Here is a 26,846-nt window from a genome sequence, read left to right on the forward strand (position 1 = left end):
GTTTAGAAGGTTATTGGGTGTAGCCTATACAATGGAATATACGCTTCCAAGAGGCGGTGATAAATGTACTGCTTATAGTGCCAAGTCCACTAATGATAAAAGCCATGATAAACATTAATCACTAGCAACACTTCAGCTGAGCTATATCTTATATAATAATATATTATTATTATCATTATTATACATCTGTAACGAATCAACAACTGATCGTGACACAACAGTTTCACCAATCCTGATGGCATCCTCTTTGAAGACAAGATTTATCTCATTCCATGTGGATTTCTTACAGATGTACACACACGACATCTAGAGGATCACACATAAATCTCAGCTAAACTAACAGGATGTTTTTGGCCCAGACTGAAGCACCATTAGTAATAAAAATAACTGTAACTGGCCTATATTTGCAACCTCCTCGGTCCAGAACAGGAACTGCCTCAGAATATCAATTGAGAGAAGTAGGTCTGTTATGAGAGCAGTGCAACTACAATCACAGAAAGAGGGAAAAGTCGACATGTAAACATGTGTGAACTTCCATTTGAAGTGTTAAGGTCGCAGTGAGGAACTCAAATGATATTCTGATAGCTAGGATAAGGGTGGAACAGACGACGATTAGATGGTTTTAAGGCCCATGCTCACAATACATTATCAAAGCTAATCAATATCTATAAGAGAAATAGAGAGTAGCTGTTGTGTATTTCTAGTCGGAGTATAGAATGCCAGCAGTAACAAATGCCTTCTAAATGCTGTTTCCTCTAACTGAAAGCCTGTATAGTGATTTGGAAAGGCAAATCTTCTTGAGCGCTAAAGATAAGGAGCAGGCAGGCACTGGATGAATAATTTAAAAAGGCTGACTGAACCAAGCATGTCTGAAGAGATAGCGAGAGAGAGAGAGAGAGAGAGAGAGAGAAAGTGAGCGAGCGCGCGAGAGAGAGAGATGGGGAGAGCAAGAAAGAGAAAGATGTGGCGAGAGAATGAGAGAGAAATAAAGAGGAGAGAAGGGGCAAGAAGAGAAGAGGAGGTTTAAAGTAGACGATGTCCCCTTGAGCAGCCCTGGCTCAGCAGACAGAGGGTTGGCTCCCCAGGCTTTGTTATCATAGTGCTCTACGTGCCTAGTGTGGTTCCTTCCCTCCATCACTACACTCCCTTGTTCCTGGCAGGAAACCCACAGGGGCGCACGGACAGTGACGAACCCTTTAGAGTTGCATTCCTTCCTGCCCAGCTATTGTTCACAGGAATCTGGTGATGGGGGTTCTTCCGGGGAGCAGGGACCCAAGGCCTCTGAGTGACACTGGACCACACGTTTCCTCTGGTGGATGACAGTACAAGTCTACTGCGGCCCTGGCCTCTGTCATTTCATATCATCATATTAGTCATTTTCATCACAATGACAATATCTATTTTGTCAATGCCAATTGGCCCAATCACTGTTATTCACTATATCTATAATGTGGTCAGTATATCTACAGTATAATGTGGGTCAGTATATATATGTGGGTCAGTATATCTATAATGTGGGTCCGTATATCTACAGTATAATGTGGGTCAGTATATCTACAGTATAATGTGGGTCGGTATATATATGTGGGTCAGTATATCTATAATGTGGGTCCGTATATCTACAGTATAATGTGGGTCAGTATATCTACAGTATAATGTGAGTCAGTATATCTACAGTATAATGTGGGTCAGTATATCTACAGTATAATGTGGGTCAGTATATCTACTGTATAATGTGGGTCAGTATATCTACAGTATAATGTGGGTCAGTATATCTACTGTATAATGTGGGTCAGTATATCTACAGTATAATGTGGGTCAGTATATCTACAGTATAGTGTGGGTCAGTATATCTATGTGGTTCAGTATATCTACAGTATAATGTGGGTAGGTATATCTACTGTATAATGTGGGTCAGTATATCTACAGTATAATGTGGGTCAGTATATCTACTGTATAATGTGGGTCAGTATATCTACAGTATAATGTGGGTCAGTATATCTACAGTATAATGTGGGTCAGTATATCTACAGTATAATGTGGGTCAGTATATCTGTGGGTCAGAGACTACACATAGTTCCTCTGATAAGAAATACTTTTGCTAAATTTCACTTTTCACCACTGAAACTGATTTCATATTCACCTATTTCCCTTACTCTCACCACTCCCTAGGTCTTCTAACCATCTTCAGGCTTCTAAATGTGACTGTAGGTTTCATGAGTTTCCCACAACCCCACAGTGTTACTGGTGACCGTCAGTCTGGCCTGCCTCCACCTGCCATTGGAGAGCAGTTGTCTCCTTACAGTTGTTGTTCCTGAAAAGGGACACTTCTCTGGCATCTAAACGACCACACTAGAATGTTACAATGTCAGCAATACAAAGTACGTGCAAACTACTTTCTACAAGGCAGGAAACTGAGACTGAGACTTTCTCTGAAATGAAGGCTTGCTTGTTAAACCAAAGGAGAAGTAGGTTTACTATAAAGACAAACAACACCTTACAGGAGTCTTCATTGAACAGGAGATTAGCCTTCAGGGGCACATTGTGTTCTAGCTGGTCTAAGTGCTTCTCTTTTGAAGCAGGATCAGACTGAATTGAAGGGATATTCAGTGTGGAAGACTGTGTCTGTGGCCAACAGACAGTCTGGGGTAGGGGGCACCCAAGGGGAGAGGGAACCAGATGAGAGAGTGGGGTTTTGTAGTGTTTAGTAACAGAGTGGATTAATAGTCCAGGGTGGATTCTGGATTCCCATCCCCCATAGAGCCTTAATGACTTCATAATAAAAGCCACATGGGCAATCACTTTCAGATGGCTCCAGCTACTATTGCTGCTGCACACCGCTAGGGTCAAAGGTCACAGGAAAAATACTGGAATGCTGCATGTTGTGGTTCAGGACTGAGTTGGTCTGATAATATTTTGCACATAGGAGTATCAAATGACATGGCTGTGTTGTCTGGGTCTTGACTCTAGAGAAAGATACTAGCTATTTTTCACAGTAGCTCATTCAAGATTCAACAAACAGGCATAATGTGATTGGGAGTCCCATAGGGCGGCGCACAATTGGCCCAGCGTCGTCCAGGTTAGGGTTTGGCCGGGGAAGGCAGTCATTGTAAATAAGAATTTGTTTTTAACTGACTTGCCTCTCACTCAACGTCAACAAAACAAAGGAGATGATCGTGGACTTCAGGAAACAGCAGAGGGAGCACCCCCCTATCCACATCGATCAGACAGCAGTGGAGAAGGTGGAAAGTTTGAAGTTCCTTTGCTTACACCTCACGGACAAACTGAAATGGTCCACCCGCACAGACAGTGTGGTGAAGAAGGCACAACAGTGCATCTTCAACCTCAGGAGCCTGAAGAAATGGCTTGTCACTAGTGGTGTAATGGACCATAGTTGATCCGTACGTATCACCCCAACGGTTCGGCACGCACGTGGACCTGCGCATCAACTGCAAAGTTTAACCATCATAGTGTGAAATACAGTTTTACTACTGCAGTTACTTTTTAAAGTAATAATTCCCTAAATCTCGATGCAGAGTTGCAGTGAAAAGATAAAGACAAGACAGATGCTGTGTTTCACTCTGAAGCCTGAAGGTTGATTAGATATTTTATGTTTAAAGCAGTTGTGTGTTCTGTTCATGTGAACGGGGCCTGTTGAATCCCAACGTATCGATCCTGGATGCTCGCGTTGCAAAAAGTAAAGAAGAAAAAAGAGTGGTGACAGCCATGGCTGGAGGAGGAGCTGAAGAACTGGAAAAGCCTCCCGCTTCATTTAAGTCTCATGTATAGGAGCATTTAGGCTTCCCTGTCAAATATGATGTCGGAAGAAGGGTGGTGGACAACACCATTATGGTGTGTAGGCATTGTGCCACAAGAAAGCCGTATGATCATGGATATACATGGAGGATGGCCACACATTTAAAGCGTCGTCACCCTGGTGTGTCAGTGACGGGAGCCAACTCAGCCAAGAGACAACAACTTCTCACCGCGACATTTAAGCCCTTTGCTGCAGAATCAAACCGGGCTGAAGCCATCACCAAATCTATTGGAATGTTTATCACTACAGACATGAGGCCATACTCTGTTGTGGAAAACAAAGGGTTTCAAAATATGGTGAAAGTGCTTGAGCCACGCTATGAAATCCCCTCACGCACCTACTTCAGTATGAATTTCGTGCCAGAGCTTTATGAACAGGAAAATATCAAAATTGTCGACGAATTATCCAAGTCACCCTCTGTTGCCCTCACCACAGACGGGGTGGTCCTCCAGGGCAACGGAAAGCTACTTGACTGTGACTGCTCACTACACCACAGAGGAGTGGACCTCCAGGGTAACAGAATGCTACGTGACTGTGACTGCTCACTACACCACAGAGGAGTGGACCTCCAGGGTAACAGAAAGCTACGTGACTGTGACTGCTCACTACACCACAGAGGAGAGGACCTCCAGCGTAACAGAAAGCTACGTGACTGTGACTGCTCACTACACCACAGAGGAGTGGACCTCCAGGGTAACAGAAAGCTACGTGACTGTGACTGCTCACTACACCACAGAGGAGTGGACCTCCAGGGTAACAGAAAGCTACGTGACTGTTCACTACACCACAGAGGAGTGGACCTCCAGCGTAACAGAAAGCTATGTGACTGTGACTGCTCACTACACCACAGAGGAGTGGACCTCCAGGGTAACAGAAAGCTACGTGACTGTGACTGCTCACTACACCACAGAGGAGTGGACCTCCAGGGTAACAGAAAGCTACGTGACTGTGACTGCTCACTACACCAAAGAGGAGTGGACCTCCAGGGTAACAGAAAGCTACGTGACTGTGACTGCTCACTACACCACAGAGGAGTGGACCTCCAGGGTAACAGAAAGTGGTCTACACTGTAGGAGTCTATACTGTAGTGGTCTACACTGTAGTGGTCTACACTGTAGGAGTCTACACTGCAGGGGTCTACACTGCAGGAGTCTACACTGTAGGAGTCTACACTGAAGGAGTCTACACTGTAGGAGTCTACACTGTAGGAGTCTACACTGTAGGAGTCTACACTGTAGGAGTCTACACAGCAGGGGTCTACACTGTAGGAGTCTACACTGTAGAAGTCTACACTGCAGGAGTCTACACTGTATTCTAATACAGGACACTTAACATCCTCAGTGAGACGATGGAATATTTCCCCACTGAACTCCCAGTGTAAAAGTGTGCATTGTTGGCAGGCCAGTCAGATGAAGACGTACCACTGAGAGGGTTCCTGCCCAGCACCAGCACATTGGGGAGAGGCATCATCACCAGCTGCTGGAGGGTCTCCTGGAGGAACACATCAAAAATACTTATTATTACAGTAATAGTTGTTATTACAGTTTGAGTTGGGTTAAATGCGGAAGAGACATTTCAGTTGAATACATTCACTTGTACAACTGACTAGAAAATATGTGTTGTTATTACAGTATCAGTTACTACAGTATGAGTTGTTATTACAGTATGAGTTGTTATTACAGTATGAGTTGTTATTACCGTATGAGTTACTACAGTAAGTATTAGTTGTTATTACAGTATCAGTTACTACAGTATGAGATGTTATTACAGTATCAGTTACTACAGTATGAGTTGTTATTACAGTATGAGTTGTTTTACAGTATGAGTTGTTATTACCGTATGAGTCGTTATTACAGTATGAGTTATTACCGTATGAGTTATTACCGTATGAGTTGTTATTACAGTATGAGTTGTTATTACAGTATGAGTTGTTTTACAGTATGAGTTGTTATTACCGTATGAGTTGTTATTACAGTATGAGTTGTTATTACCGTATGAGTTACTACAGTACAGTATGAGTTGTTATTACAGTATTAGTTACTACAGTATGAGTTGTTAATGTATGAGTTGTTTTACAGTATGAGTTGTTATTACAGTATGAGTTATTACCGTATGAGTTGTTATTACCGTATGAGTTGTTATTACAGTATGAGTTGTTATTACCGTATGAGTTATTACAGTATGAGTTACTACAGTACAGTATGAGTTGTTATTACAGAATTAGTTACCACCATATGAGTTATTACAGCATGAGTTATTACAGCATGAGTTGTTATTACCATATGAGTTGTTATTACCATGAGTTGTTATTACAGTATGAGTTACTACAACATAGTATGAGTTGTTATTACAGTATGAGTTACTACAGTACCGTATGAGTTGTTATTACCATGAGTTGTTATTACAGTATGAGTTACTACAGTACAGTATGAGTTGTTATTACCATGAGTTGTTATTACAGTATGAGTTACTACAACATAGTATGAGTTGTTATTACAGTATGAGTTACTACAGTACCGTATGAGTTGTTATTACCATGAGTTGTTATTACAGTATGAGTTGTTATTACAGTATGAGTTGTTATTACAGCATGAGTTATTACAGCATGAGTTGTTATTACCATATGAGTTGTTATTACCATGAGTTGTTATTACAGTATGAGTTACTACAACATAGTATGAGTTGTTATTACAGTATGAGTTACTACAGTACCGTATGAGTTGTTATTACCATGAGTTGTTATTACAGTATGAGTTACTACAACATAGTATGAGTTGTTATTACAGTATGAGTTACTACAACATAGTATGAGTTGTTATTACAGTATGAGTTATTACAGTATGAGTTACTACAGTACCGTATGAGTTGTTATTACAGTATGAGTTGTTATTACCGTATGAGTTACTACAGTACAGTATGAGTTGTTATTACAGTATGAGTTGTTATTAAAGTATGAGTTACTACAGTACAGTATGAGTTGTTATTACAGTATGAGTTGTTATTACAGTATGAGTTATTACAGTACAGTATGAGTTGTTATTACAGTATGAGTTGTTATTACAGTATTAGTTACTACATTAAGTATGAGTTGTTATTACAGTATTAGTCACTACAGTATGAGTTGTTACAGCATGAGTTGTTATTAAAGTAAGAGTTGTTACAGTAAGAGTTATTACAGTAAGAGTTGTTACAGTAAGAGTTATTACAGTAAGAGTTGTTACAGTAAGAGTTATTACAGTAAGAGTTGTTACAGCATGAGTTGTTATTAAAGTAAGAGTTGTTACAGTAAGAGTTATTACAGTAAGAGTTGTTACAGTAAGAGTTTTTACAGTTAGATTTGTTGCAATGTGACTTGTTATTACAGTAGTAGTTATTATTACAGATGTTCACAGGATGTTATATATCCTGAAAAAAAGTGTACATATTGTTTTCAATGACCATCAGAATGAGTAGTGTTTGCATAAGAAGACGGAGACGCCATCTTTAAAAGGACCACTGCAGAACCATGCATGAATACTTTCCCCTCTCCTTCCACAATGCGATAGCTAAGCCAGAGAGTTTCAGGGAAGCCGTTTACTCTGAAGCGACGGTACAGACAGAGGGATGCCCAGTGGGGATGTTATATAAAGAGTATCAATTTGTGAAACCAATAGACAAAGCAAGGGTCTCATGTGGCATCGTTTGATGATATCACACTGTCCTGTGTGTGTGTGTTGAATGTGCAACAACAAGGTTTTCATATGTCCATCATAAAAACAGGATGCCCATCAAAACGCACACTTTAAAGCTCACACACAAGAAGGCACATACAGAAACCAGAAACACACCTTGTCATCAGCTGACTAGTAAAGCTGCTTATCCCCTGCTCCTCCTAGTTCAGCACACCACCATGCTGCTGCTGGTACTCTGACAGACAGGCAGTCATGCTGACTGATTGATTCTCCACGATCTTCATCTATTATGTCAAAAGCCAAGTACTAACTAAACGAGGGTGCTAACTAACTAAACTGTCATTAAACAGCTTTAAATATTGATTCAGTCATTTAGAAGTCTGTTGGACTGGTATGAGACTAGTGGGCAGTGCTGGTTTGACCCACTGCCCTAGGGCCTGTCTCTAATCTCTAACAGACTACCGGACTGACTGGCTGTTTGGAACAGAACTAAGGCCTTTGATAATGACCTTGCTTACTGTGTATGGATAGCAATTTAAGCCTGTGTTGGGCCTTGGGCCAAAGAACTCCAACCCAAAGTAACCATTAAATTCTATGTGGGGCGGTGGCCTGACATCTGTCCAGCTCACATTACGTCCGGAGAGCTTGGGTTCGTGCATCTGTGTCTAACGATTAAACTAACCCCAAGATACTGGACTAGGGCCTATATCAGAGAACACGCCCGAAATATGTTCAATGTTGAAATATTTCTCCAACTACCTGTCATAACATTTAGAAACATAAATCTAGTGAATCTTAATTTGTGTCCTCTTCTGAGACTTCTGTGGTCAAATTGAAAGAGCCGTTTTTCAAGTATAAAAGACATGAGGGTTATTATCTTCAATATTTAATGTCCACCGAGGCAAACTCCACATAGACATTTTAAAGAGGGTTACATGGGGCCTATGTACTCTTCACTCTGATGTAATGCTAAATAAGCGTATCGTTATTTAACATGAGATTACCTCATGGTGAAGGATAATAAACCCTTTCAGTTTGGGTTTTTTATTGCCAGAAGGTACACAATGCTTTTGTAACACATTGCTACCACTGGTGTCAAGGCAAAAAGGGGGGAAATGATTATGCCTACTGGTCATATCAGGCTGTTAATAAGCTTGTCTCTGTTCAGAGAGATGTACGGTTGTAGACGTTCATATGACATGTATGACATGACAGGAGGAAGAACAGACACACGTGGACAAAAAACGGATGATGCCTGTCACACTAGCCCAGGGACAGGATGTCAGAATGTTCTCAAGGTCATTCGTTTCCTGGGGTTACACAAAGAGAATTTGCCATGGTTGCCATGGTTTTATGTCAGTCAGGATAAGAGCGTCAGTGTGAACTAGCTGCAGCTCTGCTGTGCTGGTGAAAGGTGGGAGGAGGATTATATGGCTAACCCCACGGGAAGGGAGTACCTTCACATTTGTCCATGCTTCCAGAATAGAATAGATTGAGTAGAATAGCATGTGATTTCTCATCATTAAATGCTATCCCATCTAAATGCATTTTAAAGTGAGAAGCACAGAACACCCATGTGGCCTAAGGTGCTGACTGCTGAGTCAGACCCCAAGACAGCAACTGTGGCCTTGGGTAGTTAGGAACCCACAGAGGGACAAATACAAACACTCTTTTTTCTCAACTACACACAAAACCTGCCCCTTTTCTAGCTGCTGCCTCCCCCTCACTGGACACACACACACACACACACACACACACACACACACACACACACACACACACACACACACACACACACACACACACACACACACACACACACACACACACACACACACACACACACACACACACACACACACACACACACACGCACACACGCACACACACACACACGCACACACGCACACACACACCCACCCCTGTCTCTCTCGGCAGGCATGTTTGCAGTGCGAGCACATTGCACAGTCAGGCACTGCGTCAAAAGCCTGAGTAATCTTTACCCAGTCTACCCACAGCACATGCTCTCAATGTCACCCTCTCTCTATTTGGGTTAAGAATCTCCTATTTCATGGAGGGAAAACACAGGGAATGGAAAGCCTCATATTCAAGATATAGGATATCAAGCGTATTCCTGTTTGATGGATCATGAAAATGTGAATTTCATGCACATCTCACAATCTTTAAATCCCCTGTCTGCTTGAAGTGGGGGGTTGAATTCTATGTAAAAGAGAAGGGGGAAGCGTGTACAGATTGGCCAATGATAAACTCCATGATGTTTCATTATGGATGCTTGACTAGGCAAAACAAACAAACAGCCTAGGGCTAACTGCTGAATCACAGAGCCTGAATCAATGCTAAAACCCAGTTTGCATATTAAAATAAGTGTTTATCTGTTAAAATATGGAGGTTGGATTAGTCCATGCTAACAGGAGTTTACAGCCCAATCTGTCATGCATAAAACATAAAACAGTCAGGAATGGGAGCCACACTGTGGGGTGTTATGTTGATCTGATATAATGAGAATGGGGTGGCAGAAATACTGCAGCGCTTTGAAATTGAAAAGCCTCCCTATCATCCGGAGTGGCAGAATGCCTGGCAATATTCATGGTGAGAAAATAATCAATCTGTAAAACAGTTCAGCAGATGTGTCAGTGGAGAGAGAGAGGTGAATAGATTACACTTCCTGTTCACACGGTCTACTCTTGAATTATTGATCAGCTCCGAGTTCATTGCGCTTCAAAACTGGGTCACATTACAATCAGAGGTCTGTTACTGGAGTTTCAGTTCTCTAGTACCATGTTGCTCAGACCAAACCTTCATTCTCTAGTACCATGTTGCTCAGACCAAACCTTCATTCGCTAGTAACATGTTGCTCAGACCAAACCTTCATTCTCTAGTACCATGTTGCTCAGACCAAACCTTCATTCTCTAGTACCATGTTGCTCAGACCAAACCTTCATTCTCTAGTACCATGTTGCTCAGACCAAACCTTCATTCGCTAGTAACATATTGCTCAGACCAAACCTTCATTCTCTAGTACCATGTTGCTCAGACCAAACCTTCATTCTCTAGTACCATGTTGCTCAGACCAAACCTTCATTCTCTAGTAACATGTTGCTCAGACCAAACCTTCATTCTCTAGTACCATGTTGCTCAGACCAAACCTTCCTTCTCTAGTACCATGTTGCTCAGACCAAACCTTCATTCTCTAGTACCATGTTGCTCAGACCAAATCTTCATTATCTAGTACCATGTTGCTCAGACCAAACCTTCATTCTCTAGTACCATGTTGCTCAGACCAAACCTTCATTCTCTTGTACCATGTTGCTCAGACCAAACCTTCATTCTCTAGTAACATGTTGCTCAGACCAAACCTTCATTCTCTAGTACCATGTTGCTCAGACCAAACCTTCCTTCTCTAGTACCATGTTGCTCAGACCAAACCTTCATTCTCTAGTACCATGTTGCTCAGACCAAACCTTCATTCTCTAGTACCATGTTGCTTAGACCAAACCTTCATTCTCTAGTACCATGTTGCTCAGACCAAACCTTCATTCTCTAGAACCATGTTGCTCAGCTCAAACCTTCATTCTCTAGTACCATGTTGCTCAGACCAAACCTTCATTCTCTAGTACCCATGTTGCTCAGACCAAACCTTCATTCTCTAGTACCATGTTGCTCAGCTCAAACCTTCATTCTCTAGTACCATGTTGCTCAGACCAAACCTTCATTCTCTAGTACCCATGTTGCTCAGACCAAACCTTCCTTCTCTAGTACCATGTTGCTCAGACCAAACCTTCATTCTCTAGTACCATGTTGCTCAGACCAAACCTTCATTCTCTAGTACCCATGTTGCTCAGACCAAACCTTCCTTCTCTAGTACCATGTTGCTCAGACCAAACCTTCATTCTCTAGTACCATGTTGCTCAGACCAAACCTTCATTCTCTAGTACCATGTTGCTCAGACCAAACCTTCATTCTCTAGTACCCATGTTGCTCAGACCAAACCTTCATTCTCTAGTACCATGTTGCTCAGCTCAAACCTTCATTCTCTAGTACCATGTTGCTCAGACCAAACCTTCATTCTCTAGTACCATGTTGCTCAGACCAAACCTTCATTCTCTAGTACCATGTTGCTCAGACCAAACCTTCATTCTCTAGTACCCATGTTGCTCAGACCAAACCTTCATTCTCTAGTACCATGTTGCTCAGACCAAACCTTCATTCTCTAGTACCATGTTGCTCAGACCAAACCTTCATTCTCTAGTACCATGTTGCTCAGACCAAACCTTCATTCTCTAGTACCATGTTGCTCAGACCAAACCTTCATTCTCTAGTACCATGTTGCTCAGACCAAACCTTCATTCTCTAGTACCATGTTGCTCAGACCAAACCTTCATTCTCTAGTACCATGTTGCTCAGACCAAACCTTCATTCTCTAGTACCATGTTGCTCAGACCAAACCTTCATTCTCTAGTACCATGTTGCTCAGCTCAAACCTTCATTATCTAGTACCATGTTGCTCAGACCAAACCTTCATTATCTAGTACCATGTTGCTCAGACCAAACCTTCATTCTCTAGTACCATGTTGCTCAGCTCAAACAGTGTTTTCACACAGTGCATCAAAACATAACTAATTTATGCGATAACATGGTGTTAACAAAAGGAGTTGCTCAAAACATCCACAACCCTCATTATGCCAGAATATGAATCCTCCTGACATGCTATGCTAACTATACTGAAAAAATGTATAAAATGCAACATGCGACAATTTCAAAATAAGCTTTTTGTGTATGTGGAACATTTTTGGGAGCTTTTATTTCAGCTCATGAAACATGGGACCAACACTTTACATGTTGCGTTTATAATTTTGTTCAATGTACATTTACATTTTAGCCACTTAGCAGATGCTTACATGAGCGATTTAAAGGAGCAATAAGGGTTTAGTGCCTTGTTCAAGGGCACAGACGGAGTTTCCACCTAGTCAGCTTGGAGATTAAAACCAGCAAACTTTTGGTTAGGCAAGGGGAAATGGAATACCTAGTCAGTTGCAAAACCCAAGCTGTTGTTGTTGGGAGTTAACTGCCTTGCTCAAGGGCAGAAAAAAAACTAATCCCCCAACGCTAGGCAACCTGCCCCAACCCTCCCAACATTAGATGACCTGCCCCAACCCCCGCACCATTAGGTTACCTGCCCCAACCCTCCCAACGTTAGATGACCTGCCCCAAACCCCGCAACGCTAGGTTACCTGCCCCAACCCCCTCAATGCTAGGCAACCTGCCCCAACGCTAGGCTACCTGCCCCAATCCTCCCAACGCTAGGCTACCTGCCCCAATCCTCCCAACGTTAGGTTACCTGCCCCAACCCCCTCAATGCTAGGCAACCTGCCCCAACGCTAGGCAACCTGCCCCAATCCTCCCAATGTTAGGTTACCTGCCCCAACCCCCCAACGCTAGGCAACCTGCTCCAACAACGTTAGGCAACCTGCCCCAATCCTCCCAACGTTAGGTTACCTGCCCCAACCCCCTCAATGCTAGGCAACCTGCCCCAACGCTAGGCAACCTGCCCCAATCCCCCAATGTTAGGCTACCTGCCCCAACCCCCAACGTTAGGTTACCTGCCCCAACCCCCCAACGTTAGGTTACCTGCCCCAACCCCCCCAACGTTAGGTTACCTGCCCCAACCCCCCAACGTTAGGTTACCTGCCCCAACCCCCCAACGTTAGGTTACCTGCCCCAACCCCCAACGTTAGGTTACCTGCCCCAACCCCACCAACGGTAGGTTACTTGCCCCAACCCCCCAACGGTAGGTTACCTGCCCCAACGTTAGGTTACCTGCCCCAACCCCCCCAACGTTAGGTTACCTGCCCCAACCTCCCAATGTGAGGTTACCTTCCCCAACGTTAGGTTACCTGCCCCAACGCTCTTAGCCTAGTTAGCCAGGTAGCCTAGAGGCTACTTTTTCCTGATAGACTAGGCCCTACTTTCTTTTTAAAGTATCTGTGACCAATAGATGCATATCTGTATTCCCAGTCATATGAAATCCATAGATTTGCTTATGAGACAGTGTGCTCTGCTGACACAATAAAACTGCTTGCTGACATCTTCTGTCCCGCTGATTTACCTTTCTAATACAGTTGCTGCCATATGCTTTAAGATGCTAACAGACAGGCCGCGGTAAGCAACCAAGGTCTCTCATTGATTTCGTGGTGCTCGCTCCGCTAGCTCGGCGCTCGGGGCACCAAAAGATGCATTGTTGACCAATGAGCATTGTTCATCTTGTCAACCAATCAAACAATGTTTTAATGACAACATTCGAGCTGACAACAACCAGGACTGCTGGTCTCACAGTAGGCAGATTTTCTCATGGTTCAATTGCCATTTAGCGTGGCCCAATCAACACTTTAATGCTGAACTACCTACTCCCTTTTCTTCCTCAGCGGGGCTGGACTGGGCTGCGCATCAACACAGTGTGCCCTGGCTGTGTGGATCCCCAGTTCCAGGAACCAGCTGTAGGAAGGGATGGAAGGAGAGAGGTAGAAGACTGCTGTGTTTGTGTCTCTGTCTGTCTAAGCAGCTCACTACACCCAACTCCCCAGGTTCCGCTACCAGCACCACTCAAACAGGGGTGCAATTGTGCAGCAGAGTGAGAGTGCGCCTGTGCGCCTGTGTGTGTGTTGGAGAGGAGGAAGAGAAGAGGGGGAAGATGGTTGCTTGCTTGCTTAAGAATTGGAATGCTTGAATCACGGGCATTCTGAATTAGCACTCAGAGTTGGTTACCATAGCAACGACAACAGGGTTTATTCTCCCCAGCCGGGTGAATCTTCACTGGGGGTCTCTCTCGTTCGCACACATGTGCGCATGCACACACAAGCTGTTCAGATAGCAGAAGAAGACACACAGAGCGGGGAAAGAGAGAGAGTGGGGAAAGAGCGGGAGAGCGGGGAAAGAGAGAGAGTGGGGAAAGAGGGGAGAGCGGGGAAAGAGGGGGAGAGGGGAAAGAGGGGGAGAGCGGGGAAAGAGGGGGAGAGCGGGGAAAGAGAGAGAGCGGGGAAAGAGCGGGGATAGAGAGAGAGTGGGGAAAGAGGGGGAAAGCGGGGAAAGAGAGAGAGTGGGGAAAGAGAGAGAGTGGGGAAAGAGGGGGAGAGCGGGGAAAGAGGGGGAGAACGGGGAAAGAGTGGGAGAGCGGGGAAAGAGAGAGATCGGGGAAAGATAGAGAGAGCGGGGAAAGAGGGGAGAGCGGGGAAAGAGGGGGAGAGCGGGGAAAGAGAGAGTGGGGAAAGATGGGGAGAGCGGGGAAAGAGGGGGAGAGCGGGGAAAAAGAGAGATTGGGGAAAGAGGGGGAAAGCGGGGAAAGAGAGAGAGTGGGGAAAGAGAGAGAGAGCCGGGAAAGAGGGGGAGAGCGGGGAAAGAGAGAGAGAGAGCGGGAAAGAGGGGGAGAGCGGGGAAAGAGGGGAGAGCGGGGAAAGAGGGGGAGAGCGGGGAAAGAGGGGAGAGCGGGGAAAGAGGGGGAGAGCGGGGAAAGAGAGAGAGAGCCGGGAAAGAGGGGGAGAGCGGGGAAAGAGAGAGAGCCGGGAAAGTGGGGAAAAAGAGGGGAGAGCAGGAAAAGAGAGAGAGAGCCGGGAAAGAGGGGGAGTGCGGGGAAAGAGGGGGAGAGCGGGGAAAGAGGGGAAAGAGAGAGAGAGCCGGGAAAGAGGGGAGAGCGGGGAAAGAGAGAGAGAGCCGGGAAAGAGGGGGAGAGCAGGAAAAGAGAGAGAGAGCCGGGAAAGAGGGGAAGAGGGGGAAAGAGGGGGAGAGCGGGGAAAGAGGGGAGAGCGGGGAAAGAGAGAGAGAGCCGGGAAAGAGGGGGAGAGCGGGGAAAGAGGGGGAGAGCGGGGAAAGAGGGGGAGAGCGGGGAAAGAGAGAGAGCCGGGAAAGAGGGGGAGAGCGGGGAAAGAGGGGGAGAGCCGGGAAAAGAGGGGGAGAGGCTGCAACTCCAGAAAGCAACACAATGGAAACAAGCTGCACCACAGCAGCCTTTCTGTTTCTCACCTGAGCACCGGCTAGTTAGTTACACACCATAGTCTCACACCACTTAACACCATGCGTGACAGATCTGTATCGTGTTAAATTAATGCAAGAAAAGATCTCCTAATGTTGAGGATTTCAAAAAAAGCAGGAGCATAATGAAAACCTTTAGACTGTATTGTAGGTCTGATTCAGAGTTGAGATAAGCGTACACAACTTAAATGATTATGTAATTGAATGAGTTCAGCGCAAAGAATTCAGAAAATCTCCCGGTGTGAATAGTGACATAAAACATGGTCTCTACTGTGCCTGGTTACATCAGATCTGCTAATGTAGGTAACAATTCAATCCTGGCCCAAGGTTACTGTAATTTCCAAGAGATCATAGATTTAGCGCCGATTTGGATAAATGACAGACCTCTATTCAACGCATCCATGTAATTATGCCTGCTGTCTCATTCACTAGTAGCATCAGCTGACCAAATGACCCCAGGGGTCAGACTGTCAAGGACCTAGCCTGGTGGAGGTACCTCCACTGGCACAAGCTCAGCCCACACTCCCCTCCCGTAGGGTCTGAAACCTGCCCTACCACTCACAGAGACAGGCATCTTCTGGCAGGTGCCAACAGTGCCCCGCCCCTCTTACAAAATCAAGCTCTGTTCTCTCTACTTTAATCTAAATGAAGCTTGAAATGTGCTGCTCTTCCATGCATGCTTAATAAGACAACCTAAGTCTAAGTCTCTGAAGTGGCTATAATGTTATGAGAACACTTACTAGATAGAAATAGTGGTGTCATTCAAGGTTCTAGAGTACCGGACTCGGGTCATTCTTGGCTAAATTAAAACACTTCTGTACTAAAGCAGGTTATGGGGATGGATCACTTACTCTCTGTCAAAAAAAGGCCTCTCTCTGTAGGGGCACTCCTGCCAGTTTGAGTGTTAACAGATAGTACTCCTGCCAGTTTGAGTGTTAACAGAGAGTACTCCTGCCAGTTTGAGTGTTAACAGAGTTTGAGTGTTAACAGAGAGTACTCCTGCCAGTTTGAGTGTTAGTACTCCTGCCAGTTTGAGTGTTAACAGAGAGTACTCCTGCCAGTTTGAGTGTTAACAGAGAGTACTCCTGCCAGTTTGAGTGTTAACAGAGAGTACTCCTGCCAGTTTGAGTGTTAACAGAGAGTACTCCTGCCAGTTTGAGTGTTAACAGAGAGTACTCCTGCCAGTTTGAGTGTTAACAGAGAGTACTCCTGCCAGTTTGAGTATTAACAGAGAGTACTCCTGCCAGTTTGAGTGTTAACAGAGAGTACTCCTGCCAGTTTGAGTGTTAACAGAGAGTACTCCTGCCAGTTTGAGTGTTAACAGAGAGTACTCCTGCCAGTTTGAGTGTTAACAGAGAGTACTCCTGCCAGTTTGAGTGTTAACAGAGAGTACTCCTGCCAGTTTGAGTGTTAACAGAGAGTACTCCTTTGCCAGTTTTGAGTGTTAACAGAGAGTACTCCTGCCAGTTTGAGTGTTAACAGAGTCCTGCCAGTTTGAGTGTTAACAGAGAGTACTCCTGCCAGTTTGAGTGTTAACAGAGAGTACTCCTGCCAGTTTGAGTGTTAACAGAGAGTACTCCTGCCAGTTTGAGTGTTAACAGAGAGTACTCCTGCCAGTTTGAGTGTTAACAGAGAGTACTCCTGCCAGTTTGAGTGTTAACAGAGAGTACTCCTGCCAGTTTGAGTGTTAACAGAGAGTACTCCTGCCAGTTTGAGTGTTAACAGAGAGTACTCCTGCCAGTTTGAGTGTTAACAGAGAGTACTCCTGCCAGTTTGAGTGTTAACAGAGAGTACTCCTGCCAGTTTGAGTGTTAACAGAGAGTACTCCTGCCAGTTTGAGTGTTAACAGAGAGTACTCCTGCCAGTTTGAGTGTTAACAGAGAGTACTCCTGCCAGTTTGAGTGTTAACAGAGAGTACTCCTGCCAGTTTGAGTGTTAACAGAGAGTACTCCTGCCAGTTTGAGTGTTAACAGAGAGTACTCCTGCCAGTTTGAGTGTTAACAGAGAGTACTGTTAGTGTTAACAGAGAGTACTCCTGCCAGTTTGAGTGTTAACAGAGAGTACTCCTGCCAGTTTGAGTGTTAACAGAGAGTACTCCTGCCAGTTTGAGTGTTAACAGAGAGTACTCCTGCCAGTTTGAGTGTTAACAGAGAGTACTCCTGCCAGTTTGAGTGTTAACAGAGAGTACTCCTGCCAGTTTGAGTGTTAACAGAGAGTACTCCTGCCAGTTTGAGTGTTAACAGAGAGTACTCCTGCCAGTTTGAGTGTTAACAGAGAGTACTCCTGCCAGTTTGAGTGTTAACAGAGAGTACTCCTGCCAGTTTGAGTGTTAACAGAGAGTACTCCTGCCAGTTTGAGTGTTAACAGAGAGTACTCCTGCCAGTTTGAGTGTTAACAGAGAGTACTCCTGCCAGTTTGAGTGTTAACAGAGAGTACTCCTGCCAGTTTGAGTGTTAACAGAGAGTACTCCTGCCAGTTTGAGTGTTAACAGAGAGTACTCCTGCCAGTTTGAGTGTTAACAGAGAGTACTCCTGCCAGTTTGAGTGTTAACAGAGAGTACTCCTGCCAGTTTGAGTGTTAACAGAGAGTACTCCTGCCAGTTTGAGTGTTAACAGAGTACTCCAGGCCTGCTAGAGATCTGGTGGTGCTCAACGAGGGTGGTTTGTTAGGCTATATATTAGGCTATATTAAGACAGGGGCAGTACTGATGATAGATCATAGAATTATAATTTCTCTGAACACGGTGAGGTCACTGAGAGCATCTCTTTTTAGATGGATGAACATGATGCCATGAGCTGTAAAATCCAACTCTACGAAGCCATAAAAATCACATTGTCTATACTTTCCTACTGTCTAGACTGGTATATATATATATATATACAGGGGCTGCAGAGTTGAATCTAGCTTCAATCATATCTTTATGGCAACCCAGGACAACACCGTGAGGCCGTTGGGGATGATGCGTGATTACTAGCTATCGGCACAGCTCTGACATCAACCGGACATTTAGGTTTTGCATGAGATTAGCCTCAAGCCACAAGCAGGCCTACATGCCCTAATAAACTGGATTCACTCATGTTTCAGATGTTAGGGCCATGGAAGAAATCCCTTACGGATTACGAGATTCCCAAATGAAATAAATGTTGTGGATTGCCGATGATGGTGATGATTCAAAGAAAGAAAAACAACCTCGAGCTTGAAGCTTTCGCATAACAACACACATCACACACACATTCCTTTAAATCCTTCCATGATGAAGTCCAAGACAAAAACAACAACATCCACCTGAGGCTATGCTCTAGACATCTCAGCCCTCTGGCCCACAGTCTTTGTGTAGGTCTGCCAGCCTTAACCGAGAGGGGAACAGTCTCCCTGAGCCTCTAAAACAAGTTCCACTACTCTGGGGCTCAGAGTAGACACATGCAGCATTAAAGCCTCATATGTGGATGATTATTTAACGTTTGGATGATAGCAAAGAGGATCTGGGCTATGAGTGTGCCATCCCCTCTTTAATGGCTTCTAAACTGGGCATGGGGTGGGGTCACATGATGCATGAGGCTCAGTTCCCCGAGGACCAGGCCCTGTGTGTGAATGGAGCTCTGTTCCCCTTAACGCAGTGAAAACAAAACGAGCGACTGCCTTCACAACACACCCCAAAGCAAAGCAGTGCTAAAGGGCGGCATAACACAGGTCCACTCATCAATTCATATCGATACTGAAAAGTGTAGGCCTATAAGTCATGTCTATTTTTGAGCTTGACGTGATGCTACACACATGGAACATGTTTGGCTGGCGAGAGCTCCAAACAGCTCTGGACTGTATGCGTGCCAACCCGAGACCACCAAATTAAAGTGTTCTAACATTCATTTGGCTTGAGTAGCCTAGAAGAGAGGCCTTAACAGAACTAATCTCAACAATACTGGCAAACCCAAAATGACTAAGTATTATTACTAGGAAACTAAAAATGCAATAAATCCCAACATCCTCTCCACATTATCGCTTAAAATGCAGCTTGGAATGTTTGTAAAATGACTAATTCCAGTGTGAAATAGAGTTAACGGGTTAGATCTCCAAATCGCCTTCTGGCCCATCACAGACTTGATGAATCACCAGACAGTGATTCAGTGAACTGGTGAGGATCACAGCTTCACAGTAGAATTCAGTGGACTGTTGAGGATCACAGCTTCACAGTGGAATTCAGTGGACTGGTGAGGATCACAGCTTCACAGTGGAATTCAGTGAACTGGTGAGGATCACAGCTTCACAGTGGAATTCGGTGGACTGTTGAGGATCACAGCTTCAGTGGAATTCAGTGGACTGTTGAGGATCACAGCTTCACAGTGGAATTCAGTGGACTGTTGAGGATCACAGCTTCACAGTGGAATTCAGTGGACTGTTGAGGATCACAGCTTCACAGTGGAATTCAGTGAACTGGTGAGGATCACAGCTTCACAGTGGAATTCAGTGAACTGGTGAGGATCACAGCTTCAGTGGAATTCAGTGAACTAGTGAGGATCGCAGCTTCACAGTGGAATTCAGTGATTGGTGAGGATCACAGCTTCACAGTGGAATTCAGTAGACTGTTGAGGATCACAGCTTCACAGTGGAATTCAGTGGACTGTTGAGGATCACAGCTTCACAGTAGAATTCAGTGAACTGGTGAGGATCACAGCTTCACAGTGGAATTCAGTGGACTGTTTAGGATCACAGCTTCACAGTGGAATTCAGTGAACTGGTGAGGATCACAGCTTCACAGTGGAATTCAGTGGACTGGTCACAGCTTCAGGATCAGTGAACTGGTGAGGATTCACAGTGGTGAATTCAGTGGACTGGACTGTTTAGGATCACAGCTTCACAGTGGAATTCAGTGGACTGTTGAGGATCACAGCTTCACAGTGGAATTCAGTGGACTGGTGAGGATCACAGCTTCACAGTGGAATTCAGTGGACTGTTGAGGATCACAGCTTCACAGTGGAATTCAGTGGACTGTTGAGGATCACAGCTTCACAATGGAATTCAGTGGACTGGTGAGGATCACAGCTTCACAGTGGAATTCAGTGGACTGGTGAGGATCACAGCTTCACAGTGGAATTCAGTGGACTGTTGAGGATCACAGCTTCACAGTGGAATTCAGTGGACTGGTGAGGATCACAGCTTCACAGTGGAATTCAGTGGACTGTTGAGGATCACAGTTTCACAGTGGAATTCAGTGGACTGTGAAGTACCTGTGAGCGATGCATCCACCAATGATTACCTCATGCCCTGATCCCAATGACCAAAGCCTAGCTGAAGAAGGTATGATGTACAGCTGAGTGATGAAGATCCTGAAAGAACATGACAAAGAATGAATAGCCTACTTTATAAATAAAAAGTTATGCAAATTTAAAGTGAAAATTTCATGCACTCTTAGCATTATACTACAAAGTCATACCTAGGAAAGTGTTGGCAACTTGGTTCTAATCAATCAATCCTTCTGACAGAAACAACTCATGAGTATTGCTTCTTCCTACAAAACACCACCACAATACAGCATCGTACTGTAGTAACACCCTCTCCATGCCAACAACAGAACCCCCAACGGCTATTACCTCTCTATTTCATCGAGTGACTAGCGCCTACACATATTTAAGCAGCAGTGTGTCTAGACAGTCTATAAGTGCAATAGCAGAAACATTGGGACACATGGTATATACATGAGAGCGCTGACACTGTAAAAAATATATGAGGGGGGGGGTAATCCCAGAGGAGTGGAGGTCTATAGCCTGACGCCGGAAGACTTTGAGATGAGCCAGCATGATCAGTAACTCAATAATGTTCCTCCTACCCCGATATTAAAGAGTGAAGCTACACTGCAGAATCTTGACAGACAAAGCAATACCAAGCTACACACACACTAGTACATCACCACCATATCCGCTCTGCTGCCATGTGCTCACTATAGATGCTGCGGTTAACTCAGGTTAAATAGAAGCTAGAGAATTTCTAACATGTCCATCTGGAACGTGTGAGATTCACATGGATAAATGAAAAAGCAGGAAAAGGAACAACTGGCAACACAGCAAAGAAAACCAAATCCATTTTTCAATGTGTCAATAACCAAGTGCCTTTTTCTAGACTTTGAACAGTCGCAGAGGATGTGGATGGTGAATGATTGGGACCTGGTATGTTAATATATATAAAACATCTATGAAAATGTATGCACTCACTACTGTAAGTCACTCTGGATAAGTGTGTCTGCTAAATGTAAATCATTCGGTGGGTGCTAATTTTGTCCTAATATTATTTGCATATCCTAACACCCCTGAGACACCCTCGGAGAGTCGGGTTACGGCCAGGGTCTGCCATTATCAATAGCGACCCTGGAGCAATTAGGGATAAGTTCCTTGCTCAAGGGCACAGACGGATTTTTCACCTTGTCGGCTCTGGAATTTGATCTAGCGGCCTTTCGGTTACTCACCCACCGCTCTAACCGATAGGCTATCGGCCACACATCCACCCGCCTGGCTTAGATTCAACCAGGCCCACCAGTCATTCAGGTTGATAACTAGCAGCACTGAAGAACCAGGGTGAACCTTAGCCAGGGCAGAGATAACAACTTAAGGCTGGATAGTAGGTAATCCAGAGCCTAGGAATAGGAAGTATGTGCTGAAGGTGGCTTCAAGCCAAGGCCTCACTAAGATGTCAAGGGGTCTGTTGACCGGCAATTGACCTTTAATCTGAGCGAATGTCTTTGCACTCTGCTTCTAAACACATCATTCAAGATCGTAAGACTGAGCCTTTCTTGTTTCAGCGGAGCGACTACTGGTGTTCCCTAATCAGCGAAAAAAGTGACACCAGAAAAAGACAAGCAGTGTTTGCTGACAGCTGGCCCACTCTGATCTACTAGTCAAGACCTGTTGTCATCCACACCAAAGGCCAGCCATCCATCCCAATCTCAACCCTTGATGAAAGTGAATGAGGTAGTAATCAAGTGGATCTCAAACTGACAAGGCTCTGCTCATGTCTACACCAACAACAAAACAACGCCACACAAAGGGAAAATGCCAAGGCGTTTCCAGTTAACTGGGTAGTTGATTGTGGGAGCTAAAGCCTCTCAATGACCATTGAGAGACTTGCTAGAAAAGGGCAGGAGGAACCGTGGGGGCTTCTAATGGACACTAGGCTGAATATATATATAATAATGAATCATGAGGTTAACACAAAGACAGGGAGGGCCAGGAAAAGACTGATGACACCCACCCTAGAAGCACAACACATTTATTGTTTCGTTGTGCTTGAGGCTACTGCTTCCAGCTTACATGCGGCTACTAAGGGTCTTATTAAGGCTCTTGGCTCTGTGACAGATCATTTTTAAAAACATTTTGAGAGGGCCTAGCAGGGCTTTCTCAAGGCTAATGACCTGTCGATAAACAATGGCCCTGTTTCAATGAGATGTTCAAGGGATGTTTATATTGGATGTTCCAAGGTAATGGACATTCTTTCTACCCAAGTAGGACTGTTAACCAAGCTTTGACCAGAGCCTTGGCCATCATCCTACTCTTCAATATGGTATTTAGCAAATATTTGTCTTACCTTTTAACTCTGGACTGGTGGAAATGAGCCCGTAAGTAAGCATTTCAGTGTAAAGTCTACACCTGCTGTGTTCGGTGCATGTGACCAATAACATTTGATGATGAGCATTGGGCTTATTGGAATGAGACTATGTAGTAAGCATTTCACTCTTAGTTCACACATGTCCTTTACGAAGCATGTGATGAATAAAATTAGATTGTATTTCAGTTGCTGCTATGAGACTTGCTGAGCTGCAGATGATTATAGAAAGACCAATGACAGAGACTTAAGTTGTGGGAACTTCCGGGTTGGAGCGAGTGGTCGCATCGGCACTTCGCTCCCGCGGGTAGTATAACTTTTTCATTACATTTCATTATATTTCATTATAGCACAACGGTTTGATTTGTCTAATCTTAGCAATTTCTTCTCAGCTAGCTACATAGCCGTCTTTGTATCAAAGATATTTGCGTAATTATCGTATTTCGCCGTCCTAACGTAGTCTTCACTAGCCAGCTAGCCAGCTAGCTAACGTCCACTGATTAGCTGCACTGGGAAAACTATTACACTCAACTGAACGACTTGATTAGTGTAGTGTTAGCTAGCTACATAGCTGTCTTTGCTGTCTTCGTATCTTCGTATCCAAGATAATTGTGTTGTTTAGGTTTAGAGTGTGTAGTCTTAGAGTGATTATCTTAATTTACCGAGGTTAGCTAGCCAGCTATTTGTCGTCCTTAACGTAGGAGACTCTGCTAGCTAGCCAACGCTAGCCAACGTCTTCTGAATAGAACCCAACAACCCGGTCGCATTCACAGGTAGTATCACATTTTCACTTCATTTCATTACAGTACAACGGTTTGATTTGTTTGATCGTAGCTAGCTACATAGCTAGCTACATAGCCGTCTTTGTATCAAAGATAATTGTGTAGTCTAGAGCGATTTTCTAGGTTAGCTAGCCAGCCATTGTCGTTCTTTTAACGCAACGTAACGTAAACAACACTGCTAGCTAGCCAGCTAGCCCCCGAATAGCAACACTGCAGAAACTATTACACTCAACGGAACGACTTGATTAGTGTAGTGTCAACAACGCACCCACTGCCAGCTAGCCTACTTCAGCAGTACTGTATCATTTTAATCATTTTAGTCAATAAGATTCTTGCTACGTAGCTTAACTTTCTGAACATTCGAGACGTGTAGTCCACTTGTCATTCCAATCTCCTTTGCATTAGCGTAGCCTCTTCTGTAGCCTGTCAACTATGTGTCTGTTTATCCCTGTTCTCTCCTCTCTGCACAGACCATACAAACGCTCCACACCGCGTGGCCGCGGCCACCCTACTCTGGTGGTCCCAGCGCGCACGACCCACGTGGAGTTCCAGGTCTCCGGTAGCCTCTGGAACTGCCAATCTGCGGTCAACAAGGCAGAGTTCATCTCAGCCTATGCCTCCCTCCAGTCCCTCGACTTCTTGGCACTGACGGAAACATGGATCACCACAGACAACACTGCTACTCCTACTGCTCTCTCTTCGTCCGCCCACGTGTTCTCGCACACCCAGAGAGCTTCTGGTCAGCGGGGTGGTGGCACCGGGATCCTCATCTCTCCCAAGTGGTCATTCTCTCTTTCTCCCCTTACCCATCTGTCTATCGCCTCCTTTGAATTCCATGCTGTCACAGTTACCAGCACTTTCAAGCTTAACATCCTTATCATTTATCGCCCTCCAGGTTCCCTCGGAGAGTTCATCAATGAGCTTGATGCCTTGATAAGCTCCTTTCCTGAGGACGGCTCACCTCTCACAGTTCTGGGCGACTTTAACCTCCCCACGTCTACCTTTGACTCTTTCCTCTCTGCCTCCTTCTTTCCACTCCTCTCCTCTTTTGACCTCACCCTCTCACCTTCCCCCTACTCACAAGGCAGGCAATACGCTCGACCTCATCTTTACTAGATGCTGTTCTTCCACTAACCTCATTGCAACTCCCCTCCAAGTCTCCGACCACTACCTTGTATCCTTTTCCCTCTCGCTCTCATCCAACACCTCCCACACTGCCCCTACTCGGATGGTATCGCGCCGTCCCAACCTTCGTTCTCTCTCCCCCGCTACTCTCTCCTCTTCCATCCTATCATCTCTTCCCTCCGCTCAAACCTTCTCCAACCTATCTCCTGATTCTGCCTCCTCAACCCTCCTCTCCTCCCTCTCTGCATCCTTTGACTCTCTATGTCCCCTATCCTCCAGGCCAGCTCGGTCCTCCCCTCCCGCTCCGTGGCTCGATGACTCATTGCGAGCTCACAGAACAGGGCTCCGGGCCGCCGAGCGGAAATGGAGGAAAACTCGCCTCCCTGCGGACCTGGCATCCTTTCACTCCCTCCTCTCTACATTTTCCTCCTCTGTCTCTGCTGCTAAAGCCACTTTCTACCACGCTAAATTCCAAGCATCTGCCTCTAACCCTAGGAAGCTCTTTGCCACCTTCTCCTCCCTCCTGAATCCTCCTCCCCCTCCCCCTCCTCCCTCTCTGCAGATGACTTCGTCAACCATTTTGAAAAGAAGGTCGACGACATCCGATCCTCGTTTGCTAAGTCAAACGACACCGCTGGTTCTGCTCACACTGCCCTACCCTGTGCTCTGACCTCTTTCTCCCCTCTCTCTCCAGATGAAATCTCGCGTCTTGTGACGGCCGGCCGCCCAACAACCTGCCCGCTTGACCCTATCCCCTCCTCTCTTCTCCAGACCATTTCCGGAGACCTTCTCCCTTACCTCACCTCGCTCATCAACTCATCCCTGACCGCTGGCTACGTCCCTTCCGTCTTCAAGAGAGCGAGAGTTGCACCCCTTCTGAAAAAACCTACACTCGATCCCTCCGATGTCAACAATTACAGACCAGTATCCCTTCTTTCTTTTCTCTCCAAAACTCTTGAACGTGCCATCCTTGGCCAGCTCTCCCGCTATCTCTCTCTGAATGACCTTCTTGATCCAAATCAGTCAGGTTTCAAGACTAGTCATTCAACTGAGACTGCTCTCCTCTGTATCACGGAGGCGCTCCGCACTGCTAAAGCTAACTCTCTCTCCTCTGCTCTCATCCTTCTAGATCTATCGGCTGCCTTCGATACTGTGAACCATCAGATCCTCCTCTCCACCCTCTCCGAGTTGGGCATTTCCGGCGCGGCCCACGCTTGGATTGCGTCCTACCTGACAGGCCGCTCCTACCAGGTGGCGTGGCGAGAATCTGTCTCCTCACCACGCGCTCTCACCACTGGTGTCCCCCAGGGCTCTGTTCTTGGCCCTCTCCTATTCTCGCTATACACCAAGTCACTTGGCTCTGTCATAACCTCACATGGTCTCTCCTATCATTGCTATGCAGACGACACACAATTAATCTTCTCCTTTCCCCCTTCTGACGACCAGGTGGCGAATCGCATCTCTGCATGTCTGGCAGACATATCAGTGTGGATGACGGATCACCACCTCAAGCTGAACCTCGGCAAGACGGAGCTGCTCTTCCTCCCGGGGAAGGACTGCCCGTTCCATGATCTCGCCATCACGGTTGACAACTCCATTGTGTCCTCCTCCCAGAGCGCCAAGAACCTTGGCGTGATCCTGGACAACACCCTGTCGTTCTCAACCAACATCAAGGCGGTGGCCCGTTCCTGTAGGTTCATGCTCTACAACATCCGCAGAGTACGACCCTGCCTCACACAGGAAGCGCCGCAGGTCCTAATCCAGGCACTTGTCATCTCCCGTCTGGATTACTGCAACTCGCTGTTGGCTGGGCTCCCT

At 45.3% G+C, this 26,846-nt stretch overlaps 1 protein-coding gene across 5 annotated transcripts in view; it reads right to left on the reverse strand.

The window, feature by feature from the left end:
* Positions 1–26,846, reverse strand: part of LOC124041172 (girdin-like) — an 81,831-nt gene that overhangs the window by 42,472 nt on the left and 12,513 nt on the right. For all 5 annotated transcript variants that reach the window (XM_046358434.1, XM_046358433.1, XM_046358435.1 and 2 more), the window contains exon 4: positions 5,239–5,308. In XM_046358434.1, the coding sequence (XP_046214390.1) occupies positions 5,239–5,308 (70 nt within the window). The remainder of the gene's footprint in view (positions 1–5,238; positions 5,309–26,846) is intronic.

Source organism: Oncorhynchus gorbuscha, linkage group LG08 (genome assembly GCF_021184085.1).
Source record: "Oncorhynchus gorbuscha isolate QuinsamMale2020 ecotype Even-year linkage group LG08, OgorEven_v1.0, whole genome shotgun sequence".
Taxonomy (NCBI): Eukaryota; Metazoa; Chordata; class Actinopteri; order Salmoniformes; family Salmonidae; genus Oncorhynchus; species Oncorhynchus gorbuscha.